Raw genomic sequence first — 26,025 nt, forward strand, 5'->3', positions numbered from 1 at the left:
AATTGTTTAAAAGTTTTCCTCATGTTTTTCATTGAATTCCTCTAGTTACTGAGTCAAATTAGCTCAGCTTTAGTACATGTGTCATGTGTATTTAGTGCAGACTTTTGCTTGAGCTTTGGTGGCATGTTCGTGCCAGGCACATAATCTGCCGCTGAGCTTCAACCCCTGGTCTCTTTGAAGTTGTAGGGTTTTGTTTTGTTTTTTCCCCCTTCCCTCTCCGACCTCTGCATTATTATTGTTGTATGTGTTTGGTTTTCTTCTTCAACTGTGGGACTCTCAAAATCAAAAGCAAATAATCAGGTCTGCAGAGGAATCCCTGAGTCATTGTACACAGGAAAAAAAAATGTTTTTAAGTAAAGTTGAGAGCTAGAGAAATGGTTCAGTGCTTAAGAGCACTGGCTTTTCTTTCAGAATATTAGGTTCAATTCCCAGTGCCACATAGCAGTTTAGAACTGTCTGTAACTCCAGTCCCAGTGATCCCATACCCTCTCCTGGCCTTTATTGGCACAAGGTACACACATCCTTTTACAGGTTATATGTTTGGGTAAAATAGCCATACACAAAATAAATAAAATTTTAAAAACATGAAAATATGTTATGATTATAGTAGCTTAACTGTTTATGATTTCATGGTATGGCTCTAAAAACACTAACTAGTACAGCCTATTTTCTGCTTAGTAGGTCTTAACTCTGTCTAGGCTTGAAAAACCCTCATGTAGTCCAAGTTGATCTCAGGCTCACTAGATAGCCTGGACTAGCATTAAACTTCTGATTCTTTTGATAAGGTATTCTTGAGTACTGGGATTATAAGTGTACACCTGTATCATTTTTTGGCAGAAAAGAAATCCTTGTATTATGGGGTAAAAGTCTTAAAAAGTAACAACCATGTGCCTCCAGCTCATTCTGAAGAGTAGCAAGCTTCATATTTGCTCCTTTATTATACTTCCAAGTTCTTTCTCCCCTCAAGCTCTTCTTATGTTTATTTATGTTAATAATTTAGTGTTCGCATGTCCTTTGGCAACAGTTGCTTTTTTTTTTAATGGCCCACTTAAAAAATGAAATGAGTATGGAGCTGTGTGATTATGTTGGATGTTTTCCTTTTAGATTTTGGAAGAAGCAACTGAAGAAGAAACAGCACTTCATAACCGGATTATGCCCACTGTGGTTCGTCCTTCCAAACAGCTGCTTCCTGAATCTACAGCTTCAGGAAACCAAGAAATGGTATGATCTCACTTTTAATTCTAGTTGGAAGTACCTCTAGGAAAGGGAGTCAGGTATTTTATCGCCTGCAGATAGATCCAGGTGGGCTTTTGTTTTTGTTTTTTTTCTGAGACGGGGTTTATTTTGTAGCTTCAGAAGCTGTTCTGGAACTCCAGTAGACCAAGATGGCCTCAAACTCACAGAGATCCTCCTGCCTCTGCTTCCAAGTGCTGGGATTATAGGTGTGTCCTACCACCACCTGGCAGATAAAGGCGTTTTGACTGAGTTTATCAGAAAGATTACCCCTGGTGTGCTACGGACATTCTCTGTAAAATGTTGAAATTTAATTCTAGGGCCCTTCTGTTCTTTGCCACTTACACATGTGATAGTTAATCTTTTTAGTACGTTTGTATCCCTAGAATTGCATTAAAGAATTTATAAAGGAATTTTCAATGTTCCTCTCATTCATTTTAGCACTTAATGTGTTAGTATTTTTGTAATTCCAGAATTTTGAAAATGAATTTCCACCTTATCCCTGCCCTCCTGTGCTAGGAATTGAAGCTTGGGCCATAGGCATTCTACCCAGGTGGTCATACCATAAAGCTACACTGTGACAGACAGCATTTGAATTTCATGGGAGGTGTTATAGAGGGACTCTTGGTACTCAAAAAGTTTCATGTTGTTTCCTGGTGCCCACAGAAGTTAGATGAAGATGTTGGATCCCCTGGTCCTGGGGTGGTACCACATAGCTGCTAGAAACCAAACCCAGGTCCTCTGAAAATGCAGCCAGTGCTTTTAACTTCTGAGCCACATCTCCAGACCCCTTGCTCTGCTTTTGTATATAAATGTATTTTGTGTTCTTTTTCTTCCAGCTGGTATATATTAATCTGTACTTCATTCTCTTGTTTTTAGGAGCTGTTTGAACTTCCAGTAAGTGAAGAATGCTTTCTTCTTAGATAAGTACTTTTATTTGCTTTTATTCTTAAAGAATAATAAATCCTTTGTGCGTTTTTTGAAATTAAATAGGCTATTTATGAGATAGGAATTGTTCGACAGTTCCCATTTTCTTCTGCTTTACAACGGATGAGTGTGGTTGCAAGGGTACTAGGCGACAAGAAAATGGATGCCTACATGAAAGGAGCCCCTGAGGTCATTGCCAGTCTTTGTAAACCTGAAACAGGTAAGGAAATAACTAGGCTCTGGGTAAAACTCTGATGTTTATATGAACTTAACAGTAGCAATTCTAAAATTAAATTTCCTCTTATTTTTAAAAGTTCCAGTTGATTTTGAGAAAGTTTTAGAAGATTATACCAAACAAGGCTTCCGTGTAATTGCTCTTGCACACCGAAAATTGGAGTCAAAACTGACATGGCATAAAGTACAGCATATTAGTAGGTAAGGCTGAATAGCTTTCCTATAGTTCCCATAACATGACTTATATTCCCTATAAGTCATGTGATGGCATGCAGTTAGATATTTATTAAAGGTTGAATGTATGGAATGTGTGTATTGTAGCTTTGTTTCTGTGTTGGAGATACAACTTTGGTGTGTCTCTCCCCCCCCCTTCATTCTGTATTGCTTGTGTGCTACCACTCCCCACTCTTTTTTTTTTTTTTTTGCTGTGTTTATCATTGTTTTGTCTGGAAGTACTTTTAGTTTGTGAAATCATTATCAGATCCTGTTTTTGATTTTTAAGTATGTATTTGTATGTATTTGTGCATGTGGTTGTAGTGTCCATGGAAGCCAGAAGTGAGTTGAGTTGAGCCCCATGAGCTAGAGTTTCAGGCATTTGTGAGGTACTTAATGAAATGAATTTGCTGGGAACTGAACTTGGGCCCCCTTTCAAAAGTGGTGCTATGTACTCCACCTGTTAACCAGTTTTTTACTGTGTGCTAGGCATGTTCTAGGAGCAATAAATGATTCTACTGTTTATTTTCCCTAAAACCACCCAGTGGGGACCAAATACAAATTTGTCTAGTGATTATGATGAGTCACACCTTTTGTTCTTTCTCTACTCTCTATCCTTTGATATTACTGACATCTTTTCCTTTTCTGTATAAATATGGTTTTATATTTGACTTAGTTCCTGTGGCTATGATAAAGTCCTCTGACAAAAGCAATTTAAGGAAGAAGGTTTCTTTAAGCTCACAGTTCAAGGTACAGTCATTATGGTGGGTCAGGGCTGTCAAGGCAGCAGAAGCTTGAAGCATCTAGTTGAGTTACAGTTGGGAAACAGAAGTGTGTATGTGCTGCTGCTTGTCTGTTTCTCTCCATATCTGCAATCCAGGATCCTAGTCAAGAATGGTACCACATACAGTGGGTGGGTCTTCCCACCTCAGCGTAATCAACAAAATAACCCCCCTCCATAGGCTTGCTCAGAGTCTTCTGTGCAGTTGATCCTTGGTTATTTGTCAGGTTGCCTGACAGCTGTTACCAGCCATCACATCCTCTGTTTCTGTTGCTATAGCTGATAATGGACTTGGCCTTTACGGGCAGTGCTTTTAATATTTCAGGCTGTGTTTTATAAGCAGAATGGAATATAGTTTGTCCTGATACTTCTGCCTATTATGGAGAGATGATCTGAACATAACACGAACAAACAAAAACAGAGCAAGGGGTCTGGAGATGTGGCTCAGAAGTTAAAAGCACTGGCTGCATTTTCAGAGGACCTGGGTTTGGTTTCTAGCAGCTATGTGGTACCACCCCAGTACCAGGGGATCCAACATCTTCATCTAACTTCTGTGGGCACCAGGCACATTTCATTCATTTATGCAGACAAAACACATACATACAAAAACCTAGTAAAATGTTACACAAGTACACTGAAATCATGGGGATGTCCTAATTCCCACAAAAGGACACAGTAGTATTGTCTTTCATTCTAATGTCACCTTTTGCCATTGTCCCCCTTAAAGACTAATTGTTCAGTCTCCTATAGTTCTTAAGTCTGTCATATTCAGAGAGCTTTCCTTGAATAGATGTTTCTTTTGATCAGAGTACCTATCCCTCCCTGTTAAATTTGTCTGTTCTCTTCCTTTAGACCATCTCTGTGTTTTGCCTCATAGTAACCAATCTATTATTACATTTGAGAATTGTGCAGATCATTAGAGTGTAAGATATCCACCACATTTGGCATTCTTAGGATTTTTATTTTTCCAGACAGGGTTTCTCTGTGGTTTTGGAAACTGTCCTAGAACTCTATTTGAAGACCAGGCTGGCCTCAAACTCACAGAGATCCGCCTGCCTCTGTCTCCCAAGTGCTGGGATTAAAGGCATTCACCAACAAAGCCAGGCTTCTTAAGTTCTTAAGTTAGGAAATCAGCTGAACCCTGAATTGAGAGCCCAATAAGAAACTAGTCAGTGCTACTTACCTAGTAATTTCACATTGTTTCAACTGTGTTTTGAACACAATCAGATCTCAAGACCACCCCCCTTACTCTGCAGTGTCTTTTATCATTTGTTATGAATGAATTATTTAAAAGATGGTTTGGATTGCATAGATAAATAAATACCCGGGTGTCTTTATAGTTGAATTTACCCATTTTGTATGTGTGCTTGGGTCTCTGTTTGTAGGCCAGAGGTCAATGGTAGGCATTTTCCTCTATTGCTTTCCACTTTGATCTTTGAGACACAGTGTCTCACTAACCCTGGAACTCACCAGTTCACCAGTACTAACTGGCTAGCAAGCTTCAGGGGTCCTCCTGTCTCTGCTTTCCCAGCACTAGGATTACAGGTGTGTACTACCAAGCCTGCCTTTTCACATGTATACTGGGATCCAGATCAGATCTTCATGCTTTCATGGCAAGTACTTTCCTGGCTGAGCTATACCCGATCCCCTTTGTCAATTAATCACTTAATGATTTCACATGTTAAGTTTTAGTTGGTAACTTAAGGCTTTCTTTCCCAGTTATCATAGTTTGAGACTTAGTAGTCGAGGCACAATCATAACTGTCATTGAACAGAGTTTGTCACCATGATAGTGCTGAAAGAATGTTTTTATAAACATCTATTACAGAAATGTCTATCGTTGACCTAGGGACTTGAATTTTGCAGGTGCATAGCAGATACTCACTTACTAAAGGAGTAGCATTCTGGTAACTCTTGTATCTTTTAGAATAGTGATATCCATCTGTGCACTAAGTAAATCTCATTGATACTACTAATGGTTATTTTTATATTTGCTAAGATAAAGGCTTGTGTTTTATAGACATTTTGTAGACCTAATGCATCCATTACAGGTGTATCTAATGTGCTTCTGGAATAGCTCCTGGTGTGTTCTCCACCCTTAGCATTTAAATAGGCTGTATTTCACAAGGGACACAGATTTGTGCTTTTACACTTTTGGATAAAATATGAGTATACTTTGTGCCAGAACTGATTAATGTTTATGAAGATGATCTTTGTATTTCATGTGAGGTTAATTTTTATTTCAACATATTAAAACATTGTTTGGAAATGATTTTTTGAGATAGTGAACTGGTACGTGTGCTTCATTCAGCATGTTAGTGTTTTACTTTATAACTTAAAGATAGTTTAGATTCAGATATTTTGGATTTCACTGTCAGTCTTTTGTCCAAACTAAACCATTGTGTATTCTTTGTCTTCAGAGATGCCATTGAAAACAACATGGATTTTATGGGATTGATTATAATGCAGAACAAATTAAAGCAGGAAACCCCTGCAGTACTTGAAGATTTGCATAAAGCCAACATTCGAACTGTCATGGTCACAGGTGAGTGTGACCGTGCAGCTCAAGTTGTGTGATATTATTGAAGGATGGTTATAAAAGTATATTTAGGGGCTCTACCATGTATTGTCCTATTTCAACTCAATAATTTCCCAAGATAATAAAATATAATTCTCCCTTTGATTTCTAACAAAATCTGTTTATTGAAAATACAGTACAGTAGTGAAGGAGAAACTGAAAGAAACATTTTAAATCTATTCCTGTTTGTTCTGTTTCCTGTACCACATGTCATACATCACCCTGTGTAATCTGTATATGTTTCTTGTAATATAAAATTGCTGAGGAATAAGTGCATGCCTTGTTCATTTTAGGGATTGTTTACAATTTCTAGTGCAGACATATGCATTGATAATAACTACCACGTGTTTGTTAGAATTAGATTAGAATTTTTAAAATTATACTGCCTTTCTGTATTATGTATATGTATGTGTGGAAGTCAGTAGAATAGCTTACAGAAGTCCATTCTCCTTCCATGTGAGAGCTGAGACTCACACTGGTTATCAGGTTTGGCAGCAGAGCACCTTTTCCAGATGGCTCATCTTTGGGCCTCTTTATCCTCATTCTGTTCTGCCAGCCATAGGCATTGTAGTAGATACTTAGTATTGTTCCATACATCTCTGTTTCCCTTTCAACCTTAATGTATTTCAAATATTTTGGAAAATTAGGTGACAACATGTTGACGGCTGTCTCTGTAGCCAGAGACTGTGGAATGATTCTACCTCAGGATAAAGTTATTATTGCTGAAGCATTACCTCCAAAGGATGGGAAAGTTGCCAAGATCATTTGGCATTATGCAGACTCCCTGACACAGTGTAATGAATCATCAGCAATTGACTCAGAGGTAATATTTATATTGTCTTTTTTAGTTTGTTCATTTGAATTTAGTCTGGAAAAAACAACAACAACAACAAAGATGGTACAGAAAAACCTAATATTAACAAAATGTCTAAGTGAAAATAGAAGTGAGGACTACCACTCCAGAAATTCTCATTCATTAGCATAAGAATCTGTTTAAATTTGATATTTAGTCAAAACTGAGAATCGCACCTTCAAAGTATAAGAATCCCAAATACCCAGTTTTAACTGTAATCAGCAGTAAATGATGCAGGCAGTCCCTAAAAATGAAGTTCTAGGGTGCTGACATACTCTTAATTCCAGCAGAGGCAGGTAGATCTCTGAGGTAGGCCTCATCTACAGAGTGCATTCCAGGACAGCCAGAGCTTCACAGAGAAACCCCGAGAAAAGCAGATCTTGCTTTCACCTCTCTAGCGTCAGGTTTATAGGTGCACTGCCAGCTCTGGTATTGGTCTTAATTTTTCTTTTTCTTTTTTTCAAATAAATAACCTTAATATTAATATTAATTTTTCCTTTTTGAATAAATGGTAAGGTTTGTTTTGGTTGGTTGGTTGGTTGGGTTTTGTACTGTTTTTGAGACAGGATTTCTCTATGTAGCCAGCCCTGGCTGTCCTGCAACTTGCTGTGTAGATCAGGCTGGCCTTGAATTCAGAGAAGGCTTGCCTCTACCTCCCGAGCATTTTGACTAGAGATGTACACATCCACCCTCACCCACCCCCTGCAAATGCTAAGATTTTAGTGACATGTATAATGTGAAATAATTTAATCTTGGAATAAATATATTGAACATAGAACTATATTTCTTGGTATGGCTGCCTGAATATTGTTCTGATTGTCTCATGTGCAGGCTATTCCAATTAAATTTGGCCATGATAGCTTAGAGGATTTTCAGTCTACTCCCTATCATTTTGCAATGAATGGAAAGTCATTTTCAGTGATACTGGAACATTTTCAAGATCTTGTTCCTAAGGTAAGTACTATGTATTTAAGGATATTTTTATGAGCTAACTATGAATAGCATTTTTTTAAAAAAAATGTGAATATCTTCTAGTTGATGTTACATGGCACCGTGTTTGCCCGAATGGCACCAGATCAGAAGACACAATTGATAGAAGCATTGCAGAATGTAGAGTAAGTATTCATGGATTTTTATGATTTGTTGGGTTTTTTCTCTCACAGATTATAATTTCATTTTCAATTCAGAGTACTAATATTTCTTATGTATAAGTTGAGCATCATTAATCCAAACACCAGAAATCTGAAATACTTCAAAATCTGAAGTCACAGTAGAATTTAAGCAAACAATCCAAAATACGGAAAAATCCAAAAAATCCAAAACACCTTTTATAACAGATGAGGAATATTTAAAGTTAATGTGCATGCATGCATCTCTGTGTGCATGTGTGAAGAATTGTTACCTGTAAGTTAGGTAAGAACTTTGTTTTTAAAACAAGGTCTCCTGCATGTTTATCTAGCTGAAGTAAAATATCCGCAATCCTTTCTTAAGGTCATACCTACACAGGAGTCATTGATTTAGTGTTCTTTTCATTGAAATTTGTGTGCCTGCATATAGTTTGTTATAAACAAGCCCACTTCCCATCCCTCATCCCCCATCCCTCCTCCCACTTCTTCCTTCCTTTTTCAGCCTACTCAGACTAGTTAGGGCTACTTGTATGGATATGTGTGTGTGTATATTGAAAGAAGAGACTATAATTTGATTTTGGGTTTTTTGTTTGTTCATTTTGAGTACAGTGCCTTAGCTAGCCTTGAACTCTTGATCATCCTCCCAAGTTCTGGGTTTATAGATTCACAGAAATGTTCTTGGTTCATGGCTCTGGAATCCTAGAAACCCTTGAAGTTTCTAGGGAGAAATCTTTACTCATAACACAAGTGTGTTCAAAAGTATACAGTCTGAAGCCTTGTGTTCCACATAAGGAAATCATCTGTCTATGTATAGACAGAGATAAGTTACTCCTCTCATTCCTGTCTCAGCCTGGTGTGTGTCAGTAGAATGTCCTGTCTGTGGTCACCTAGTATGAAAACTCATTGAGCTGTTAGCTCCCTGTGACTGCTAGAGAATCCACTACTTTATATGTGAATTGTAATAAAATCTTAAACTTATTTTTTTCTTAGTTACTTTGTTGGGATGTGCGGTGACGGTGCAAATGATTGTGGTGTAAGTAAAGTTTTTGTGATTTATTTTGTAGTTTGTTCTTTAGCCTGAGTTATATTCACTAAATTTAATCAGATTTCTTGAAACAATTAGGCTTTGAAGAGGGCACATGGTGGTATTTCCTTGTCTGAGCTTGAAGCTTCCGTGGCATCTCCTTTTACTTCTAAAACACCTAGTATTTCCTGCGTGCCAAACCTCATCAGGTAATAGAAATTGGAATCTTCCCTCCATCCATCCTTCCTTCCTTCCTTCCTTCCTTCCTTCCTTCCTTCCTTCCTTCCTTCCTTCCTTTCTTCCTCCCCCCCCCTCTCTTTTCAAAGAGACCTTAATAAAAATAAAACATGTATGTGTTTTGACCTGTATGTAAGTATGTGTACCACATGTGTTCCTGATCTCCAAGGAGACCAGAAAAGAACATCTGAATCCCAGAACTAGAGTTATGGATAGTTTTTAGATGCCATGTGGGTGCTTTGAATGCCAGATCCTCTGGAAAAGCCAATGCTCCCACCTGCTAAACCATGTCTCCAGCTCCCACCCCCCACCATGCATGCACCTACTTTGTGGCCCGGGTGGCCTTGAACTTGTTCCATCTTCCAGTCTCAGACTCCCCAGTGACTTTGAGTATAGATGTAAAAGCTAGTATTCCTGGATCAAAGTTTTGTAGTTTTGTTCTAGATTGCTTAAAATATAATAGGATAAATTGTCATAAAGAGCAATATGAACTTGTTTTAATGTTCAGCAGTGAATTTTACCTGTAACTCACTAGTAACAGATTGATGCTTTTGTGTTGACATAATTTTTTGATATCAAAGAACTTTGTTGTAGATATGAATGTTGATGTTCATCTGTCATGATGGAATTGTATTCTGAAGGACAAGCTTAAGGTGCCGTTGATCACATGCCAACATTTCTGTTCACAGGGAAGGCCGTGCTGCTTTAATGACATCATTCTGTGTGTTTAAATTTATGGCATTATACAGCATCATACAATACTTCAGTGTTACTCTTCTGTATTCTGTGAGTACCAACATCACCCAGACATGTTCCTAATGGTCAGGCACCAAAGATACTGGGTATATGTTCTCAATTTTAAATACATTGATTAAAAATGAAATTTATATAGTTTGTATAAAATTACCTTGAAATAATTAAGTTGAATAGCAGTGCCATTAATTTGGGATGCATGTTCCTTAAAGCCTGCACCCATGGCTACAACTTTGTGGCAGAGAAATGCTGATTTATTCTTTTTAGTCTGTAATACAGATTGGCTTTGCTTGTTTTGGATAGGATTTCATGTTGAGTTTGTCAGATTTTAAAGTCAGACCTTTTATGCTAACATTCAGTCAAATGTCATGCAAGTGATGGTATTATTGATTAATTTCAAAAGCAAATATATTTCAGTTTTTAAGCAGGTTCAGGTGTCATTTTGAAGGTGCCATTCTTGGGAAATACAGGACTATAGCCTGGCAACAGTGCTATGAAGACATTCTTAAACTTTCACAATTGCTTTTGTAGATCTTGAGTAACCTGGGAGACTTTCAGTTTCTCTTCATTGATCTGGCAATCATTTTGGTAGTGGTATTTACAAGTAAGTATTTTGCCAATTTTATTGATTTCAAAGCATATGAAAATTTTAAATTATTTATTAAATTTTGGTAAATTTGTATCAGCTATTGTAAGTAGCTTATCCTACTCCAGTATTCCCACATATGTTTTATTACTGGCTATTTATATTTTGCTCAATCTGTTCTCTAGGCTGGAAGTGAATTATAATCCTGGCTCATAAATTTTATTAAGTTTTTGTCTTTTTTTTTCTTCTTTTTTTAAACCTTGAGATGGATTTATTTACACCATAGGGACAAAAAAAAAAAATTACTAACTGCTCACCTTCCCCTTCTTGCTCAGTAAATCAGGAGAGGATCCTTTGTCAGACATTATATGGATTTGATCCTTGATGCCATTATCTTCTCTCATACAAGACATCCCAAACATAGTTTCCCCTCTCTCCACTGCTACCCCCCCTACTTCCCCTCTCCTCCTGTCCCCCCCTCCATTTCCTTTTCAGAAAAGAGCAGGCTTCCAAAAGATGACCGCCAAACAAGAATCAGACAAGGCAACCCAGTAGGAGGAAAAGATTCTCAAGAGCAGGCAAAAAAAAATTCCACCTCTTAGGAATTCCACAAGCTAACAGCCATAGCATATGTAGAGGACCTGGTGTAGACCCATGCATGCCCTGTGCTCTGTTTTAGTCTCTGTGAGCCCATATGAAACCCTGCTTAGTTGATTTGGTGGCCATGTTGTCCTAGTGTCCTCCATCCCACAGTCTTTCCTCCCCCTTTTACATGGGGTTTCCCATCTCTAAGGGGAGAAACCTCCAGTTTAGACTGACTCTCTGTAAAATGTGTGACTATGGGTCTCTGCACCCACTCCCATCTGCTTTCTGAGGGAGCCTCTGTGATGATGACAGGATAAGGTACCAGTCTAGAGTATAACAGAATGTCATTAGGAAACATTTCATAATTTTTTTTTAAAGACCAATCCTGTTTGATCCTACCCTAGGTCTCTGGGTTTCTAGCTATCCAAGTAGTGTTGGACATGGGTTCCCTCTTGTGGGTTGGGCCTTAAGTTGGACCAGCCATTGGTTGGCCACCCCCACATGCTCTGCACAACCATTGCCCCAGCACATCCTGCAGGCAAGACATATTTTAAGTAGGGAGATTTGTAGCTGTTTGGTGTCCAGAGTACCTTCTTGTGTCAGAGACTAGAACATAAGGGGGAAGGCTCCAAGCCTACACCAGCTCAACCTCTCAGTGTTCAGTGATCTGAATGGAAGTTGTCCTCAGCAATGGGGCTCTGCTATCAGTTTTCAGAGAGCATCAGCCTAGGTTGTTTAGGGATCTCCAGGACCTCCTCGGCCAACAACTCAACTGAATGTAACAGTCTTGCCTGGCTACCAAAGTTCAGACTTCATATCCTCCATTACTAGGAGTTCTCACTAGGTTCACTCTCATATATTTCAGGAAATTTCCACTGACTAGGTTTTCACAACACCCTTCAAATGCTTTACAATTCCAGCTGTCTCTGCCTGCCAAGCACTCTCTCCCTCTCCCTCCGTTTCCCCTCCCCACCTTCCCGTTTCTGTTCCATTACTCCCTTCTAGGGAGATCCATGTTTCTTTCCTCCTGTATCCCTATTTACCTAACCTCTCTGAGTCTTTGGATTATAGCTTTGATTATCATTTACTTAACAGCTAATATCCACTTACAAGTGAATACACACTGTATTTGTCTTTCTGGGTCTGGGTTACCTCATTCAGGATTTTTTAAGTTCCATCCATTTGCCTTCAAATTTTTTGTCTTTTTTTTTTTTTTTAACCTCTGAGTAATACTCCATTATGTAAATATATATATATACTCCATTCTCTTTATTCAGTTGAGGGACATATAGGTTGTTTCCAGTTTCTGACTATTGTGAATAAAGCCACAAGGAACATAGTCATCAAGTCTCCTTGTGGTAGTATGGAACATCCTTTGGGCATATGCCCAAGAGTGGTATATAGATTCAACTCAGTCTCTATCAAAATGCCAACACAGTTCTTTACACACTTTGAAAGGTTAGTTCTTAACTTCCTATGGAAAAACAAAAACCCAGGATAGCCAAAACAATCCTGAATAAAAAGGAATTGCTTGAGATATCACCATCCCTGATTGCAAGCTGCACTACAGAGCTATAGTAATAAAAACTGCATGGAATTTGCATAAAAGCAGACATGCTGATTAATGGAATTCAATCAAAGACTCAGATGTAGGTCCACACAACTATGAACACCTTCTTTTTGCTAAAGAAGCCAGAAACACAGACTACAATAAAGAAAGCATCTTCAACCAACGGTGCTGGTTAAACTGGATGTCTGCATGTAAAAGAATGCAAATAAATATCTCCCTGCAGAAATCTCAAGTCCAAGTGGATCAATGACCTCGACATAAAACCAGATACACTGATTGTAATAGAAGAGAAAGTGGTAAAGCCCATGTGTTACCAGTTGAACTAATTTGTTACTGTTCTATTCATATTGCTTCAAATGTGACTAGTAATTTCTTTAAAGAGAAAACATCTAATTGGGTTTTCCTTTTGCATTTTTTTGTTATGACACAACATGATAAAACATAGTTTGCTTGTGTATCCCAGACAGGCCTTGCACTTGTGATCATCCTGCCTCATCTTCATGCTGGGATTACAGTTACTATTATTTTTACTGGTAATAGTATTTCCCATGAATTTCAACAGAAAAGTAAAACTTATTGGAAGCATTTTGAAATAAGCATAAATTTTTTTCTTGTATAGATTATATGTGTATGACATCTGACTTCAGTGTGTTTAGAAACCTTTCTTATTAAATAATAGGCAAAATCAGAATTTTATTTCCAAGTGTATTTTATTATGTCTTTCTTAGTGGGGAATTTAGACAAAAAGTTTTTGTTCTTTCAAATATAGTGAGCTTAAATCCTGCCTGGAAAGAACTTGTGGCACAGAGACCACCTTCGGGCCTTATATCCGGGGCACTCCTCTTCTCCGTCTTGTCTCAGATTATCATCAGTGTTGGATTTCAGTCGCTGGGTTTTTTCTGGGTCAAGCAGTATAAAGTGTGCGATCCATATTCAGAGTAAGTTGCTTAATCACTAAAAATTTGTGTGAGATGAATATAAAAAGATGAGTCTTGAAATGTGCATAGGACTTGCATGCAGCTTGCTTTAAACACCCAAATACTTTATTTCTTTTTCTATCATGGTAACGTCTATCTTTAAGAGAGACTATCTTAATGTTCTGTTAATCAGTACCACAGACCCAGGTTATTTATTTTATATTCTGGCTGAGAAATTATATATGCTATCTTTTTGGTCTTGTTTCCTAGGCAGTACCAGACATCACACAATGAGAGACCTACTTAAACTGGGTTTCATAACAGACCTATTCTGATATGCTTCATTTATCTGTTAATTGCATGAAAGAATTAATCTACTCACAGGGGCAAAGCCCTAATCACTCATTCTCTACTTTTAGTGTCTCAGTGGGGATTAAATTTGAGTATAGACTTTAGAGGGGGCCATACTAAGACCATAGCAGAAAATGTACAGGCAAAGAAAGTTCTTCTCATTACCTAGATGTGACCTTAGATTAATTTGCCTTTGAGACTTGCTTATCTGTAAAATGAGAGAATTGGCATAGTGTCATGCTTACAGCTTTGCTACCCCAAGTTGAAGAAACACTGTATTTATTTTTAAATTTCTGAAAAGAATATTAGTTGTTTATTTATAAAGTGCTTTACTGTTCACAAACTATGATGACTTAATAAATGAATAATTTTCTTTATTGAGGTTTCCATTAAAATTTTAAGAAAATTACAAATTTTACTGTTTTCTTTTAAGTAGATAGGCATGCCCATGAAAAGGAAAGGGCAAAATTGTCTTGAATCTTTCCAGAATCCACTTACAGAGGCTTAACATTTTAGCTGCATTAGTTGAAGTAACATTACTAATTGTGTATGCCTGACAGTACACAGGAGGGTAAGTCATAACTAGAAACACTGAAGATTGTCTTGGTGGCAGTGCACGACCAGGCATCAGCACAACTCTTTCTATTTAGTCCTTGCGGCATAACTCCAGAGAAGTATGAATCCCAGGTGAAGAAGTGGTATCAAATCTATTAAATAAGATACTGTACCCCAGTTATCATGGGGGCAGTGATAAAAAGTGGTAGCACTAAGGATAGACCTGTGACCTGTTTACAGTCACTGTGCTAAAATTCCAAAAAATTAAAAAAAAATGGTTGATTATAGTCTTTTTTAAAGATTTTATTTATTTATTATGTATACAACATTCTGCTTCCAAGTATATCTGCACACCAGAAGAGGGCACCAGATCTCATAACGGATGGTTGTGAACCACCATGTGGTTGCTGGGAATTGAACTCAGGACCTCTGGAAGAGCAGTCAGCACTCTTAACCTCTGAGCCATCTCTCCAGTCCCGGTTGATTATAATCTTAATTAATTGAAATGATGATAATCTGAAATTTTTTCTGCCTTCACTCTGTTGCTGCTGTTGCTTCTTTTGCCATCAATAGCATCTTCTCCTTTGTATTGTAGTGATTTAAGGCATCTAAAATAACACTGGCCTCTTGGGGAAATGCTGCTGTGTTCCTAATAGGATCTTTGTGTGTTCCAGTGTTTGTAATACAACAAGAAGCGCTTGTTGGAACTCATCACATTTGTACAACGGAACTGAACTCGATACATGTGAAATACAAAATTATGAAAATACCACAGTGTTTTTTATCTCCAGTTTTCAGTACCTCACAGTGGCAGTTGCCTTTTCAAAAGGAAAGCCATTCAGGCAGCCTTGCTACAAGAATTGTAAGTATGACATGATGATCCTACTTAGCTACAGCCCGACCCTGTCTCAAAAATGAAATTAAAATAAAAAAAAAAAAAAACAATTAAATGAAGAATTTTAACTGTTAAAACCTTCATAGATCGAGAATATGTCTTTGTGCTTTGAATGTTTACTGTCTTGTTCTCACTATCTCGAACATTCCCACTCCCAAGTTTAAAAATTAAAATGACAACTGGTTTTCTTGCTTTTTTTTTTTTTTAAGATTTATTTATTTATTTATCTATCATGTATGCAGTGTGTGCCAGAAGAGGGCACCATATCACATTGCAGATGGTTGTGAGCCCCCATGTGGTTGCTGGGAATTGAACTCAGGACCTCTGGAAGAACAGTCAGTGCTCTTAACCCCTGAGCCATCTCTCCAGCCCCGACAACTGGTTTTCTTATCCTGTTACTTTGGGCCCTTTTCAGGGAGGGAGGGAGGGAGTACAGGGTATTAGACTTGGAGGCAGGAACCTGAAGGATGCTTTCTGGGAGACAGTAAGTATGCTTTCCTTTAGGATATTCTACACACTACCAGCTGCCTGTTTCTCTACTCATACTGTTGTGGTCAGTGTCTCTGGAATTACTTTTGTTTTTTCAAGACAGGGTTTCTCTATGTAACATAACAGTCCTGGCCATCCTGAAACTCAGTTTGTACACCAGCCTGAGATCCGCCTGCCTCTGCCTCCCAAGTGCTGGGATTAAAGGCATGTGCCACTACTGCCTAGCTGAATTCCTAATTTTTAATCACCTTATTGCTTTCTATACTATTTTGAGAATCTAGAGGCAATAGGCAGGAAATCCTTTTCTGTCAAAAAGATTTATGTTACAGTAAGCTGGGACATGATTACTTGGTTTTACATATCATTTTTCCTTTAGAGAACATTGAGACAGTGTCTTACTGTCCAATCTAAGGTAGCTCTAGGCATTTTGTCCTTGAACTGGTGGTGGTCCTGTTCCAGTCTCCTAAATCTTGGGATTGTAGACATATGCCACCAGACTATTTTACATTTTGTTTGTTTCTAACGGGGTCTGTAGCCCAGGCTGTCCTGGTACTCATTATCTAGAAGTTCAAGGTCATCCTTGAATTTTAGGTCTTCCCAACCCACCTCCTAAGTACTGAGATTACAGGAATGTTCCATGGCTTGCTCTTTATTTTACATTTTAAGTATCCTCATTTTAAGCAAAGTGTTTTGGCTTTAACTCAGTTTTAACTTAACCACTTTGCAGCCTCCGAGGATTTCTCCTCCCCCCCCCCCAATCATCAGCAACATGTAACATCCTCTGACAGAGTTGCTAAATGCCCACTTACTGACAATCCTAAGAGGACCCAGAAACCCAGTAAGCTACTTGACATTCCTACTTCTCTCAATTGAATGCTTTATTTTCTATTGTTGAAGTCTCAAGTGATTTTTTAAAAAATTTGTGTGCTTACATATAGCCATGCAACATCTACCTTTTTTGAAAAATACGACTTATTTTTATATATGAGTGTTTCTGTTTCTGTTATTTCCATGTACCTGTATGCAGTCCTCAGAGGCCAGAAAAGGGCATTAGATTCTCTGGAGCTGGCGTTACATGCAAATGTGCGTGTTGGGAAAAGAACTTGTATCTTCTGGAAGAGCAGCAAGTGCTCAACTGCCAAGAATCACCCAGCCCATAATAGCTTTATCTCCAGGCTAGTGAAGATAACTTTTTTCCCTCTCATGGGAATTTTGGCACAGTTTTAGAAGTTAGATCTGGTGGTGGCTTGGCAACTATTGAAAAACATGTTTAGGTAAATATAACAAGTTTCTTAACTGAGGAATATATTTATCAGGAACGTAATTATTAAAATTACGTAAGATTTGGAAAGTAATATGGGTGATGCTTTATTGAATTGAAACTTCATCCATCAATCCATCCATTCTGATTCACTATTCTCCTGAGGTAGATCTCATCTTTCAGGCCAGGCTGACCTCAAACTCAGTCTTCCTACCTCCGTTTTCCAGGTCTGTGCCATCATACCTGCCCGGGATTGCTTCTTTTAGTTCCCTCCTTTTCTCTCCATTTTATCTGTTTGTATTTGTGTGGTTCCAACCAGCACTTTCTTTACCTACCACAATAACTTTCAGATAACTAATGTGTTGTACTTGTGCAGTAGAATATTGTATTTCCATTTATAAGTGTGGAATTGGGGCAGGGGAATTACTTGATCAGGAACTCAGCATCTGTATCTGGAGTATTGGGATTAAAATGTGTGTTATCATTATCTGACATACATTTAAGGTTGAAGCTTTAGCTGTCTCTAATGAATCTTCGATGGGGTTGCAGAATGTCTTATCTTGTAGGGAATAACAGCATATGCTTTTGATATTTCATCAATGTAAGTAGAGGTATTTAAACCAAATCTTGAAGTAATTGTATGCTTCTTGGTGTTTGACACTTTTTAATTTAAAGGAAATGCCTAATTTAATTGTTTACTTTCCTTTCCAGATTTTTTTGTTATATCTGTGATTATTTTGTATGTTTTCATATTATTCATCATGTTGCATCCAGTTGCCTCTGTTGACCAGGTTCTTGAGGTAAGGCTTAGCACTTCAATTATTACTTGTGTTATGGTTGATAGAAAGTGACATTGTACTATGTGGAATGTAAAAAGCCAATTGATACTTCTGATGTTTGATGCTGAAGAAAGATTAAACTACCTCATTTAATTTTCCTTGTATGGCTTCTTTCCCATTCTGCTCTTTATTAGACCAATCAGGTGTTTTAGGCAGGCAAAGTAACACAGCTTTACAGAGTTAAACAAATGCAACATAAAAGAGTACAACACATCTTTGAACCATTAAATATTCCACAGCATAAACAAATGTAACACATATTCCAATCATTACGTGGTTTATTTTATCCTGTGGCCTCATGGATGGATGGTTCTCTTCAATACGAAAAATTCCTTAAAGTATCTTCTATAGAGCTGGCTTAGTGATCATAAGTTCTTTTTTTTTTTTTTCTTTTTTCTTTTTTCTTTTCTTTTTGGCTGTCCTAGAACTAGCTCTTGTAGACCAGGCTGGTCTCAGACATCTGCCTGCCTCTACCTCCCGAGTGCTGGGATTAAAGGCGTGCACCACCAACACCTGGCTCATAAATTCTTTTAGTCTGTATTTGTCATGGAGAGCTTTTAATTTTCTTTCAGTTATAACCGACAGCTTTGCTGGGTATAGTTTTCTGGGTTGGCAATTATCTTTCAGAACTTGAAAGACATCATTCCAAGCCTTCTGACTCTTAAATTTTCAGTTGAATGACATACTGTTCTTCTTATGAACCTGCCTTGATATGTGACTTGGTGTTTTTCCCCTGCTGCTTTTTCCCCGTTCATTATTTTAATCATGCTGTGACCAATGAGCTCCTTTTCTGGCATTATCTGTCTGGTCCTATATGCCTTCTGAACCTGGGTTGGCATCTTTTGTGAACATAAAGAAATTTACAGAATGTCACACATTTTTTAGTCCTCACTGGTAGCTTTGTTATTCATCTTTGTCTATGTTGGTTTGTTCTAGTTCCTCCACTTTCTCTCCTCTCCTTGATCCATTCAGTTGGTGAAACTTTACAGGGAGTTTATTTGACTTGTTTCCATTTCCCGCATTACAGATTAGTTTTTGCTTAGTATTTCCATCTGTGGAATTCCTCTTCAAAGCCTTGTGTTGCCTTCTATGTTTCATTCAGTTGCTTATGTTCTCATTCAGTAGCTTATTTTCTTTGATTTCTTCACATACACTTACCTTTTTGTGTTCTCTGCCAGGGGTTTCATAGAATTCGTTCTTACCAGATGCTATTACTGTAGGGTTAGTGATTTTTGGAAAAGTTGTCTTTTTTCCAGTTTCTTATGCTACATCTTTGGAGTTCTCATATAAAGAATTATTTTATTGCTAGGAATTTTTCTTCTTCTTCTTTTTTTTTTTTTTAGTAAGATGTATTCTTTCTGTTGGAGTGCTTATTGTGTTCAAGTGAGACTTGGATATGGTAAAGTTGAGGGTCAGTTCAGAAAGCAGTTCCTGGTGGTGGGCTCTGTTACTCCTTCCCTGAAGAGAATAGTAATTACAGCTGCTGGGCATCATCTCTATGGATGTGGTAACCAGCCATTTAATAGTCGTGGCTCCTTTAGTTTGAGAGTCTGTTGGAGAATGAACTACCACTGATAATATGGATATTAACATCCTGGGATTTTAGTTAGTGAGGTTAGGGTGGGGAGGAAAGTAGTGTGGGTGAGGATAAGGATAAGTATGAGTTCAGCTTTGAAAAAAGAATCAGAGAGGAAAGTTGAGGTACTCTTAGGGCCTATAGATAGTAAGCGATCATGACTGTAGAAGGTTGTAAGCCAGGAAAGGATGCCACTGACCTCTTGGAACTGGTGTTACAGGCATTTGTGAGCCACTGTTAGTATTCTTTGCCACTGAGCTTATCACTTGTCCCTTCAGTGTTCTTTGCCATAACAAAACACTTGAAGACAGATAGATGGTTTATAACAAGAAGAGGGGGTTTTATTTTGGTCTTTTGGGCTGAAGGTCTGAGAGCACTGTACCAGTCAGTATCCGTTCAGCTTTTAGTGAAGTCTTCCATTTCTCCTGTCAAGGTCATAAGGTGGAAAGTCCAATTGGCATGTATGGGAAGAGGTCACATAATAGGAAGTATAGTAATAAAGAGCCAGGGAAGCCCAGTTCACTTTTGAACAAGCTGCTCTTGGAATAACTAAACTGCCTTAGCAGAAAGTACATTAATCCCTGTAAACCAGTCACTCAAAGACCCATTGGGAATCACATTTCGACATGAGTAACCTTACCCATACCATAGCAAACTTTATCTTGAGTGTTTTCATAAAAACTGCATTATTGAACTTTGAAGAGCACAGTATGAATGTGTTCATGTGTTTCACTGAGTTTTGTATTCTGCTCACCGCCACACACTCTGCCGCCAAGCATGGCTGATCTACTGAAACTGCTCTGACCAAGGCCATATACCACCTTATTAGTTGCATGCAATGTGTGTGAGCCTTTGAAGTTTTTTTTCCTGGGCCTTTCCTTAGTTCTCGAAGTACTTCGTAACCTGGTCAGTTTTTTTAGACATCTTCCCCTTATATTGTGGTGCTTTCTTCCTTTCTGGCTTTTTCCTGGCACCCTTCCCCCCATCCTCTGTGATCCTTATTCTGGATCCTCCTTTGTGGGTCTGGTCGTGTCCCTCTTTTCTCTCAGTACTCAGATGATCTCCCTTGCCTGCAGTTGGCATCAGTAAGTTAAAGACTGTTAAATCCGTTCCCTGAGTTTAGCTGTCACTTCTGAGCTGTAGACCCAAATCTGAAGTGGTAGTAGTTGCCCAAATTGAGCATTTTAAAAAGCTCACTTTGGGGTTGGATTTGTTCAGGAGGTAAGAGTGTTTGCTGGACCCAAGTTCAAATCCCAGAACCCACATAAAACATTGGATATGGTTATGTGTGCTTCTAATCCCAGCACCAGGGGCATCTATTGAAGAGTGATAGAACAGGAAAGTGACATCCTTTGGTCTCCTGTGTGCACATAAGTGTGTACACACAGAGAGACACGCACACGCACACAGTATCTAGAACCCGGGGCTTAAAGCTAAATGTATCTCTTTCCATTGCTTCTCTTCTTGGTACCACCTTATATTTATTTATTTTTGAATGTTTTTGTTTGTTTGTTTGTTTTGTTTTGTTTTATGGGTTGTTTGCTTTGTTTTTGCCATTATTTGAGTTTCCTATTCTGAAAATTCTTCTATCTTTAATTCAGGTTCATTGGCCCCAGTCTGTTTTGGCCTTCTAGTATCTCTTGCAGTCTCCCCATCTCAAACCTAGTGTACTAGTAGTGTGTTGATATGAAGTACATTAGCTCAGTTCACTTCTTGGCCTCTTAGAATAGTATCTTAGATACTCTGATAACTTAAAAGATGTTTTGGGTCATGGAGAGCAATCAGAGTTTAGTTGGATATGGTGGCATATGGGTATGGTTCTAGCTGTTTGGAGATTTAAATAGGGGGAAATCAACTTGAGATTTGACCAACATTAAGTTTGTATCCACTTCATTTGCCTGTGTGTCTGGAGGAATGTACATGCTGATTGCAGTCCCTGCAGAGGCCAGATGAGGGCATTGAATCCCCTGGAGCTGGAGTTAACAGGTAGTTGTAGATCTGGATGCTAGGAACCAAAGTTAGAGCCTTTGGAAGCACATGCTCCTAACTACTGAGCCATTGCCCCAACCTCTCTACCTTATTTTTGAAAGGCAGATTTTTATTTTAAAAATACTTGTTAAACATTTGTAAAATTGTAGATTAGAGCATGGACTTTTGAGTCTCTTAAGATTTAATGTTGAGTTCAGTCACTTTAAATTATGAGATAGAGTTTTGTTGTATGAAAAGGTGTATGCTTTATGATATTGATTGAAAGTCAATGGATAAAGTGTGTATATAAGTACTATTGTAATAGGATTTCAGTAAACTCAGAAGGTTTTTTGTTTGTTTGTTTGTTTGTTTGTTTTGAGACAAGGTCTCAGGTGTTACAGTCTGACTTTGAACTACTAGGTAGCTGAGGGTTGCCTGAACACCTGATCTTCCTTTACCTCCCAGCTACTGGGATTACAGGCATGTACTACCATGCCTGACTTCAGATACCATGATGTGATGGTATAATATCAATTAAGACTAATTAAAATTTTTTTGTCTTCTAGATTGTGTATGTACCATACCAGTGGCGTATACATATGCTTATCATTGTTCTTATCAATGCCTTCGTGTCTATCACGGTCGAGGTAAGCACTCAGTTTTGGGATTCTTGGGTGATTTAAAGGTGGTGGTAGTAGTGGTGAGGAGAACAGGTAATAATATTATACAGAAGCCCACACTCTCATTTTAGGCAAATTCTTTTAGCTTAGTGATCAGATCTTTCTTTAGTTCTATCAGAAGGTTTGATGGAGTTGCATTCATGAATTATAGGAGGCTATGGTGAGATAGCAAAAATGAGTGGTGATTAGAAAGAGAAGTAGGTATCCAGACAGCTCATGGAACCACCATCTGTATTCCCTAATAGAAAGAGTGTACTACTTAAGAAAGAAAATAGCCTCTCTCATTAAGATTGCCTTTGTGTTAATTTCTTTGAAAGGAGCCATTAAGTTCTCAGTGCTAGTGAAAGAAACAGATTAAGACAGCAGATAAGTTGTGATGTCTGAGGGCTTGTATGTGTTTATTTTAGTGATGATTTCAGATTGAGAAATTATGCTGAAATTCAGCTATCCCAAGAAAAGATGGCTTGCATTAAAATTGAGATATGGTGGGAACATGGATATTTGGATCATTTAAGCTGCTCCATAGAATGTGTATTTCTATTCAGGAGTCCTACAAAGCACACTAAGGCTTTTATAAGCATTCTTTCTCCTACTGTGTAGTTCATCTTTCAGATGTTACTTTTTTATTCTTGTTTAATCTAGAGAATTATTTGTAGAGGATGCTGATGAAATGTTTGTATAGATATGCAGATAGAATTAATATTGGATTTTAAGTGAAAATAAGAAAAAGACTATGAATCATCAATATTGTTAATTTAGGAAAGCACTGGGGGATCAGAACCCAATTTGCAGAATATTGAGTCTTATTTTATCAAGAATTTTTATGATTTGTATTTGTTATGAGTTATTTATCATTTTGTAGTACTTACAGAGGTTTGCCATATGAAAAGCAAATCATATTGTTTATATTAATGATGTAGCATTGTGTGAATGTTATCAAATGTGCATGTTGAAAAGGAATGACCTGGCATTTTTAATTCTTAACTCACTGGACTATCTCTCAGAGCTTCTTCCTTGACACGGTCCTTTGGAAAGTTGTGTTCAATCGAGACAAACAAGGAGAGTATCGTTTCACCACCACACAGCCACCACAGGTTGGAATTGAGCAGTTACTGTTGATTCTTCACGTACATATTGGCTTTCCCACTTGTGTACTTTGTTTTGTTACTCTGTGTGTGCAGCTTCAGCCACCTTTGTTGTACCTGGCATTTCTTTTTTCTTTTTTGGTAAGAAGCCCTAGAAAACTCATGGCAAGCACTTAATACCGGCTTCATAGTACTTTGGGGATTTCATAGAAGTCTTTTCCATTACAGTCCTTTGTATGTGTGCCTGTGAGTGTCTCAGTCTGTCTGTCTTATTACCCTCAAAGGTGAGAATTACTCTTTTCATAAGTCTTTTGCATTCCAGTCCTCTGTATGTGTATATGTGCGTGCCTGTGAGTGTCTCAGTCTGTCTACCTTACCCTGTCCCCCAGAAGGGTTTCTCAGTGTCCCTGACCATCCTGGAATCACTTTGTAGACCAGGCTGTCCTTGGACTCACAGAGATCTGCCTGCCTCTGCCTCATGAGTGCTAGGGTTAAAGACATGTGCAGCTACCACCTGACTGAGAATTAACTCTTTAATTTCTGACAGCTTTATATTTTCTGTATTTAATTTTCACTGGTCCTATTAGAAGGTAAATCACAGTCATAAAGAAGTGTTTTGTTTTTTCTTGGATCAGAATCGAGACACTTTTTGCAGATTTATTTCTGTGTTTTTGTTTTGACAGTTGCTGTGCATTAATGTAATGTAGACTTTGGCTTTCCCTGACTATTGCTTCTCATTGAGTAAATTATTTGCTCATTTCTGTATAAGCAGTGGTGAGGGCTTTTAAAGGCAGTGAAATAGCCTCTGGCAAAAGGAAAGAAAAGCCAGTGAATAAGCCTAGTGTGAGGATGTTATAGTAGAGCTCTTGATAGAATGTACAGGTTAAACCTAAGTGAATCAGAGCCCCATGAGAACTTTAACATTTAACACCTCACCTTGTCAGGAGTTTAAGTCCCAGCGCTTGAGAGGTGGAGGTAGAAGGATCAGATCATAGACCGTTCAAAGAATGTGTTCTGAAACGTTAGCCATTGCTCTTTATAGCATGCTTGGCTTATATGTGTTCAAGGATTGGCTGGCATTCCTAATTTTAACCATTAACTCTTTATCACCTTTTATCTAAATGATAGCTTGAGTTTTGTGTTGGTAATTAAGCAGGCCTGAAATACAGGTTTGATGCCAGGCTTGCTAAATCTATAAGGTATAGAGTGCCACTTTGTGTTCTGTGTTGTGTGGTAGAATAATGATGGCATGCAATGACAGCATGAGTCTGAAGTTAACTCTAGTTTCTTTTTCTTGAAAGCAATGTGATGTTTGTTGTCACTAGTAGTGGGTAAGACCAGAAAGAACTGTGGGGCTCAGGTTCTTAAGTTGCATCTCCCCTGTGATAATGACATAGCTGGTTTGATTTTTGTTTGTTTTTGTGACTTCACTATCATTGCATTATTTCAGAAGGTCAGACTGGCTCAGCTCACACTTGGAAAGGCACAGGGAAACATACAAATTTTTACCTTCTCCAAAGAGATCTCTGACCTGGTCTAAATAGGAAGTGTAGCCATGTTCTAAAGAGAGGGTTTTTTTTGTTTGTTTGTTTGTTTGTTTGTTTGTTTTTGTGTGTGTGTGTGTGTGTGTGTGTGTGTGTGTGTGTGTGTGTGTTATTACTGTGTCTTTTAAAAATCCTAAATATTGGTTCTTAATTTTTTAAAAGTTTTTATTTCATGAGAAGTTGAACCTATGAGAGTCTACTGGGAGAGAATAAAGATAACGGGGATAGTCCATTCGTACATAAACTCAGTATGTCCTGCAGATTGACCCATTCTGGATACCACTGGGTAGACAGGAATTTTGGCTTTAGTTCTGTGGTTTTAAGAAAGAATTTTTTGGAGCTTTACTTTTAGGGGGGGAAAAAAAGATTGTTTTCTCTAGTGATGCTTCTCTGTGTAGTGCTTTGTTTCTCAATCAGTGGCAACTCTGTCCAACTCCCCCCATCAGGGAATACTTGGCATTGCCCATAGACAATTTTGGTTATCAGAAATAAGGGAGAGAGGTTAGTGTCATGTAGAATGGGTAGAGGCCATTGGTGCTGCTAAATAAATGTACTGTGGTATCTAGACAATAGCTCCTGCCAAAAAAGAATTGTTTAGCTCAAGATGTCACCCATGCTGAAGTAGAAAGCCCTACTGAGGTGAGAAGGAAGTAAAGATGGCTGGGGACACTAGCTTTACTCCCAAGTCACATGTGGTACTGTGATTCTGCCACAGTCCTCTATGCTGCCTAATTGGTGCTACTCATTTTTACAAAGAAGCCCATAAGATTCCAGACTGCAGCTCCTCAACTTTGTATTAGTCTTAGAAAAAGAACACCCCCTTTCTTTCCTTAACACATTTAGGGGCACTGCTGAGTTAGTTCAGAGCTGTAGGTTGCAAAGTAGGCTCTGTGCTAAGCTGAAGTGGTTGAATTTGGAGGTTATAAGAGAACTAGAATCACTGTTGTACACTGTGACCGTGTTGAGGTTATGTACCTCTTTTGTGAAAATCTAACTGAACTGTAGCTGTTTTGCAACTAAGAAAACTATTTGAAAATACTGTTTGAACTTAACTTAGACAGATTGCTAGTTTGGATTGTATTTGTTTTATATTGAGGATTGATGTTGAAGAAGATTTATGAAAACCACAATGCATGCCAAACATGAAAATGAATTCTTCCTAAAT

At 38.1% G+C, this 26,025-nt stretch overlaps 1 protein-coding gene across 5 annotated transcripts in view; it reads left to right on the forward strand.

Moving 5' to 3' along the window:
- Positions 1-26,025, forward strand: part of Atp13a3 (ATPase 13A3) — a 74,780-nt gene that overhangs the window by 42,218 nt on the left and 6,537 nt on the right. For 4 of the 5 annotated variants that reach the window (XM_027412900.2, XM_027412899.2, XM_027412903.2 and 1 more), the window contains 17 exons: positions 1,105-1,221; positions 2,113-2,130; positions 2,227-2,380; positions 2,475-2,595; positions 5,808-5,932; positions 6,613-6,788; positions 7,650-7,772; positions 7,854-7,933; positions 8,936-8,978; positions 9,069-9,178; positions 9,896-9,992; positions 10,491-10,563; positions 13,470-13,638; positions 15,198-15,385; positions 17,880-17,968; positions 22,118-22,198; positions 23,236-23,325. In XM_027412900.2, coding sequence (XP_027268701.1) covers positions 1,105-1,221; positions 2,113-2,130; positions 2,227-2,380; positions 2,475-2,595; positions 5,808-5,932; positions 6,613-6,788; positions 7,650-7,772; positions 7,854-7,933; positions 8,936-8,978; positions 9,069-9,178; positions 9,896-9,992; positions 10,491-10,563; positions 13,470-13,638; positions 15,198-15,385; positions 17,880-17,968; positions 22,118-22,198; positions 23,236-23,325 — 1,854 coding nt within the window. The remainder of the gene's footprint in view (positions 1-1,104; positions 1,222-2,112; positions 2,131-2,226; positions 2,381-2,474; positions 2,596-5,807; positions 5,933-6,612; positions 6,789-7,649; positions 7,773-7,853; positions 7,934-8,935; positions 8,979-9,068; positions 9,179-9,895; positions 9,993-10,490; positions 10,564-13,469; positions 13,639-15,197; positions 15,386-17,879; positions 17,969-22,117; positions 22,199-23,235; positions 23,326-26,025) is intronic. The other variant, XM_027412904.2, reaches the window with a different exon arrangement.

Source organism: Cricetulus griseus, chromosome 4 (genome assembly GCF_003668045.3).
Source record: "Cricetulus griseus strain 17A/GY chromosome 4, alternate assembly CriGri-PICRH-1.0, whole genome shotgun sequence".
NCBI classification, from domain to species: Eukaryota; Metazoa; Chordata; class Mammalia; order Rodentia; family Cricetidae; genus Cricetulus; species Cricetulus griseus.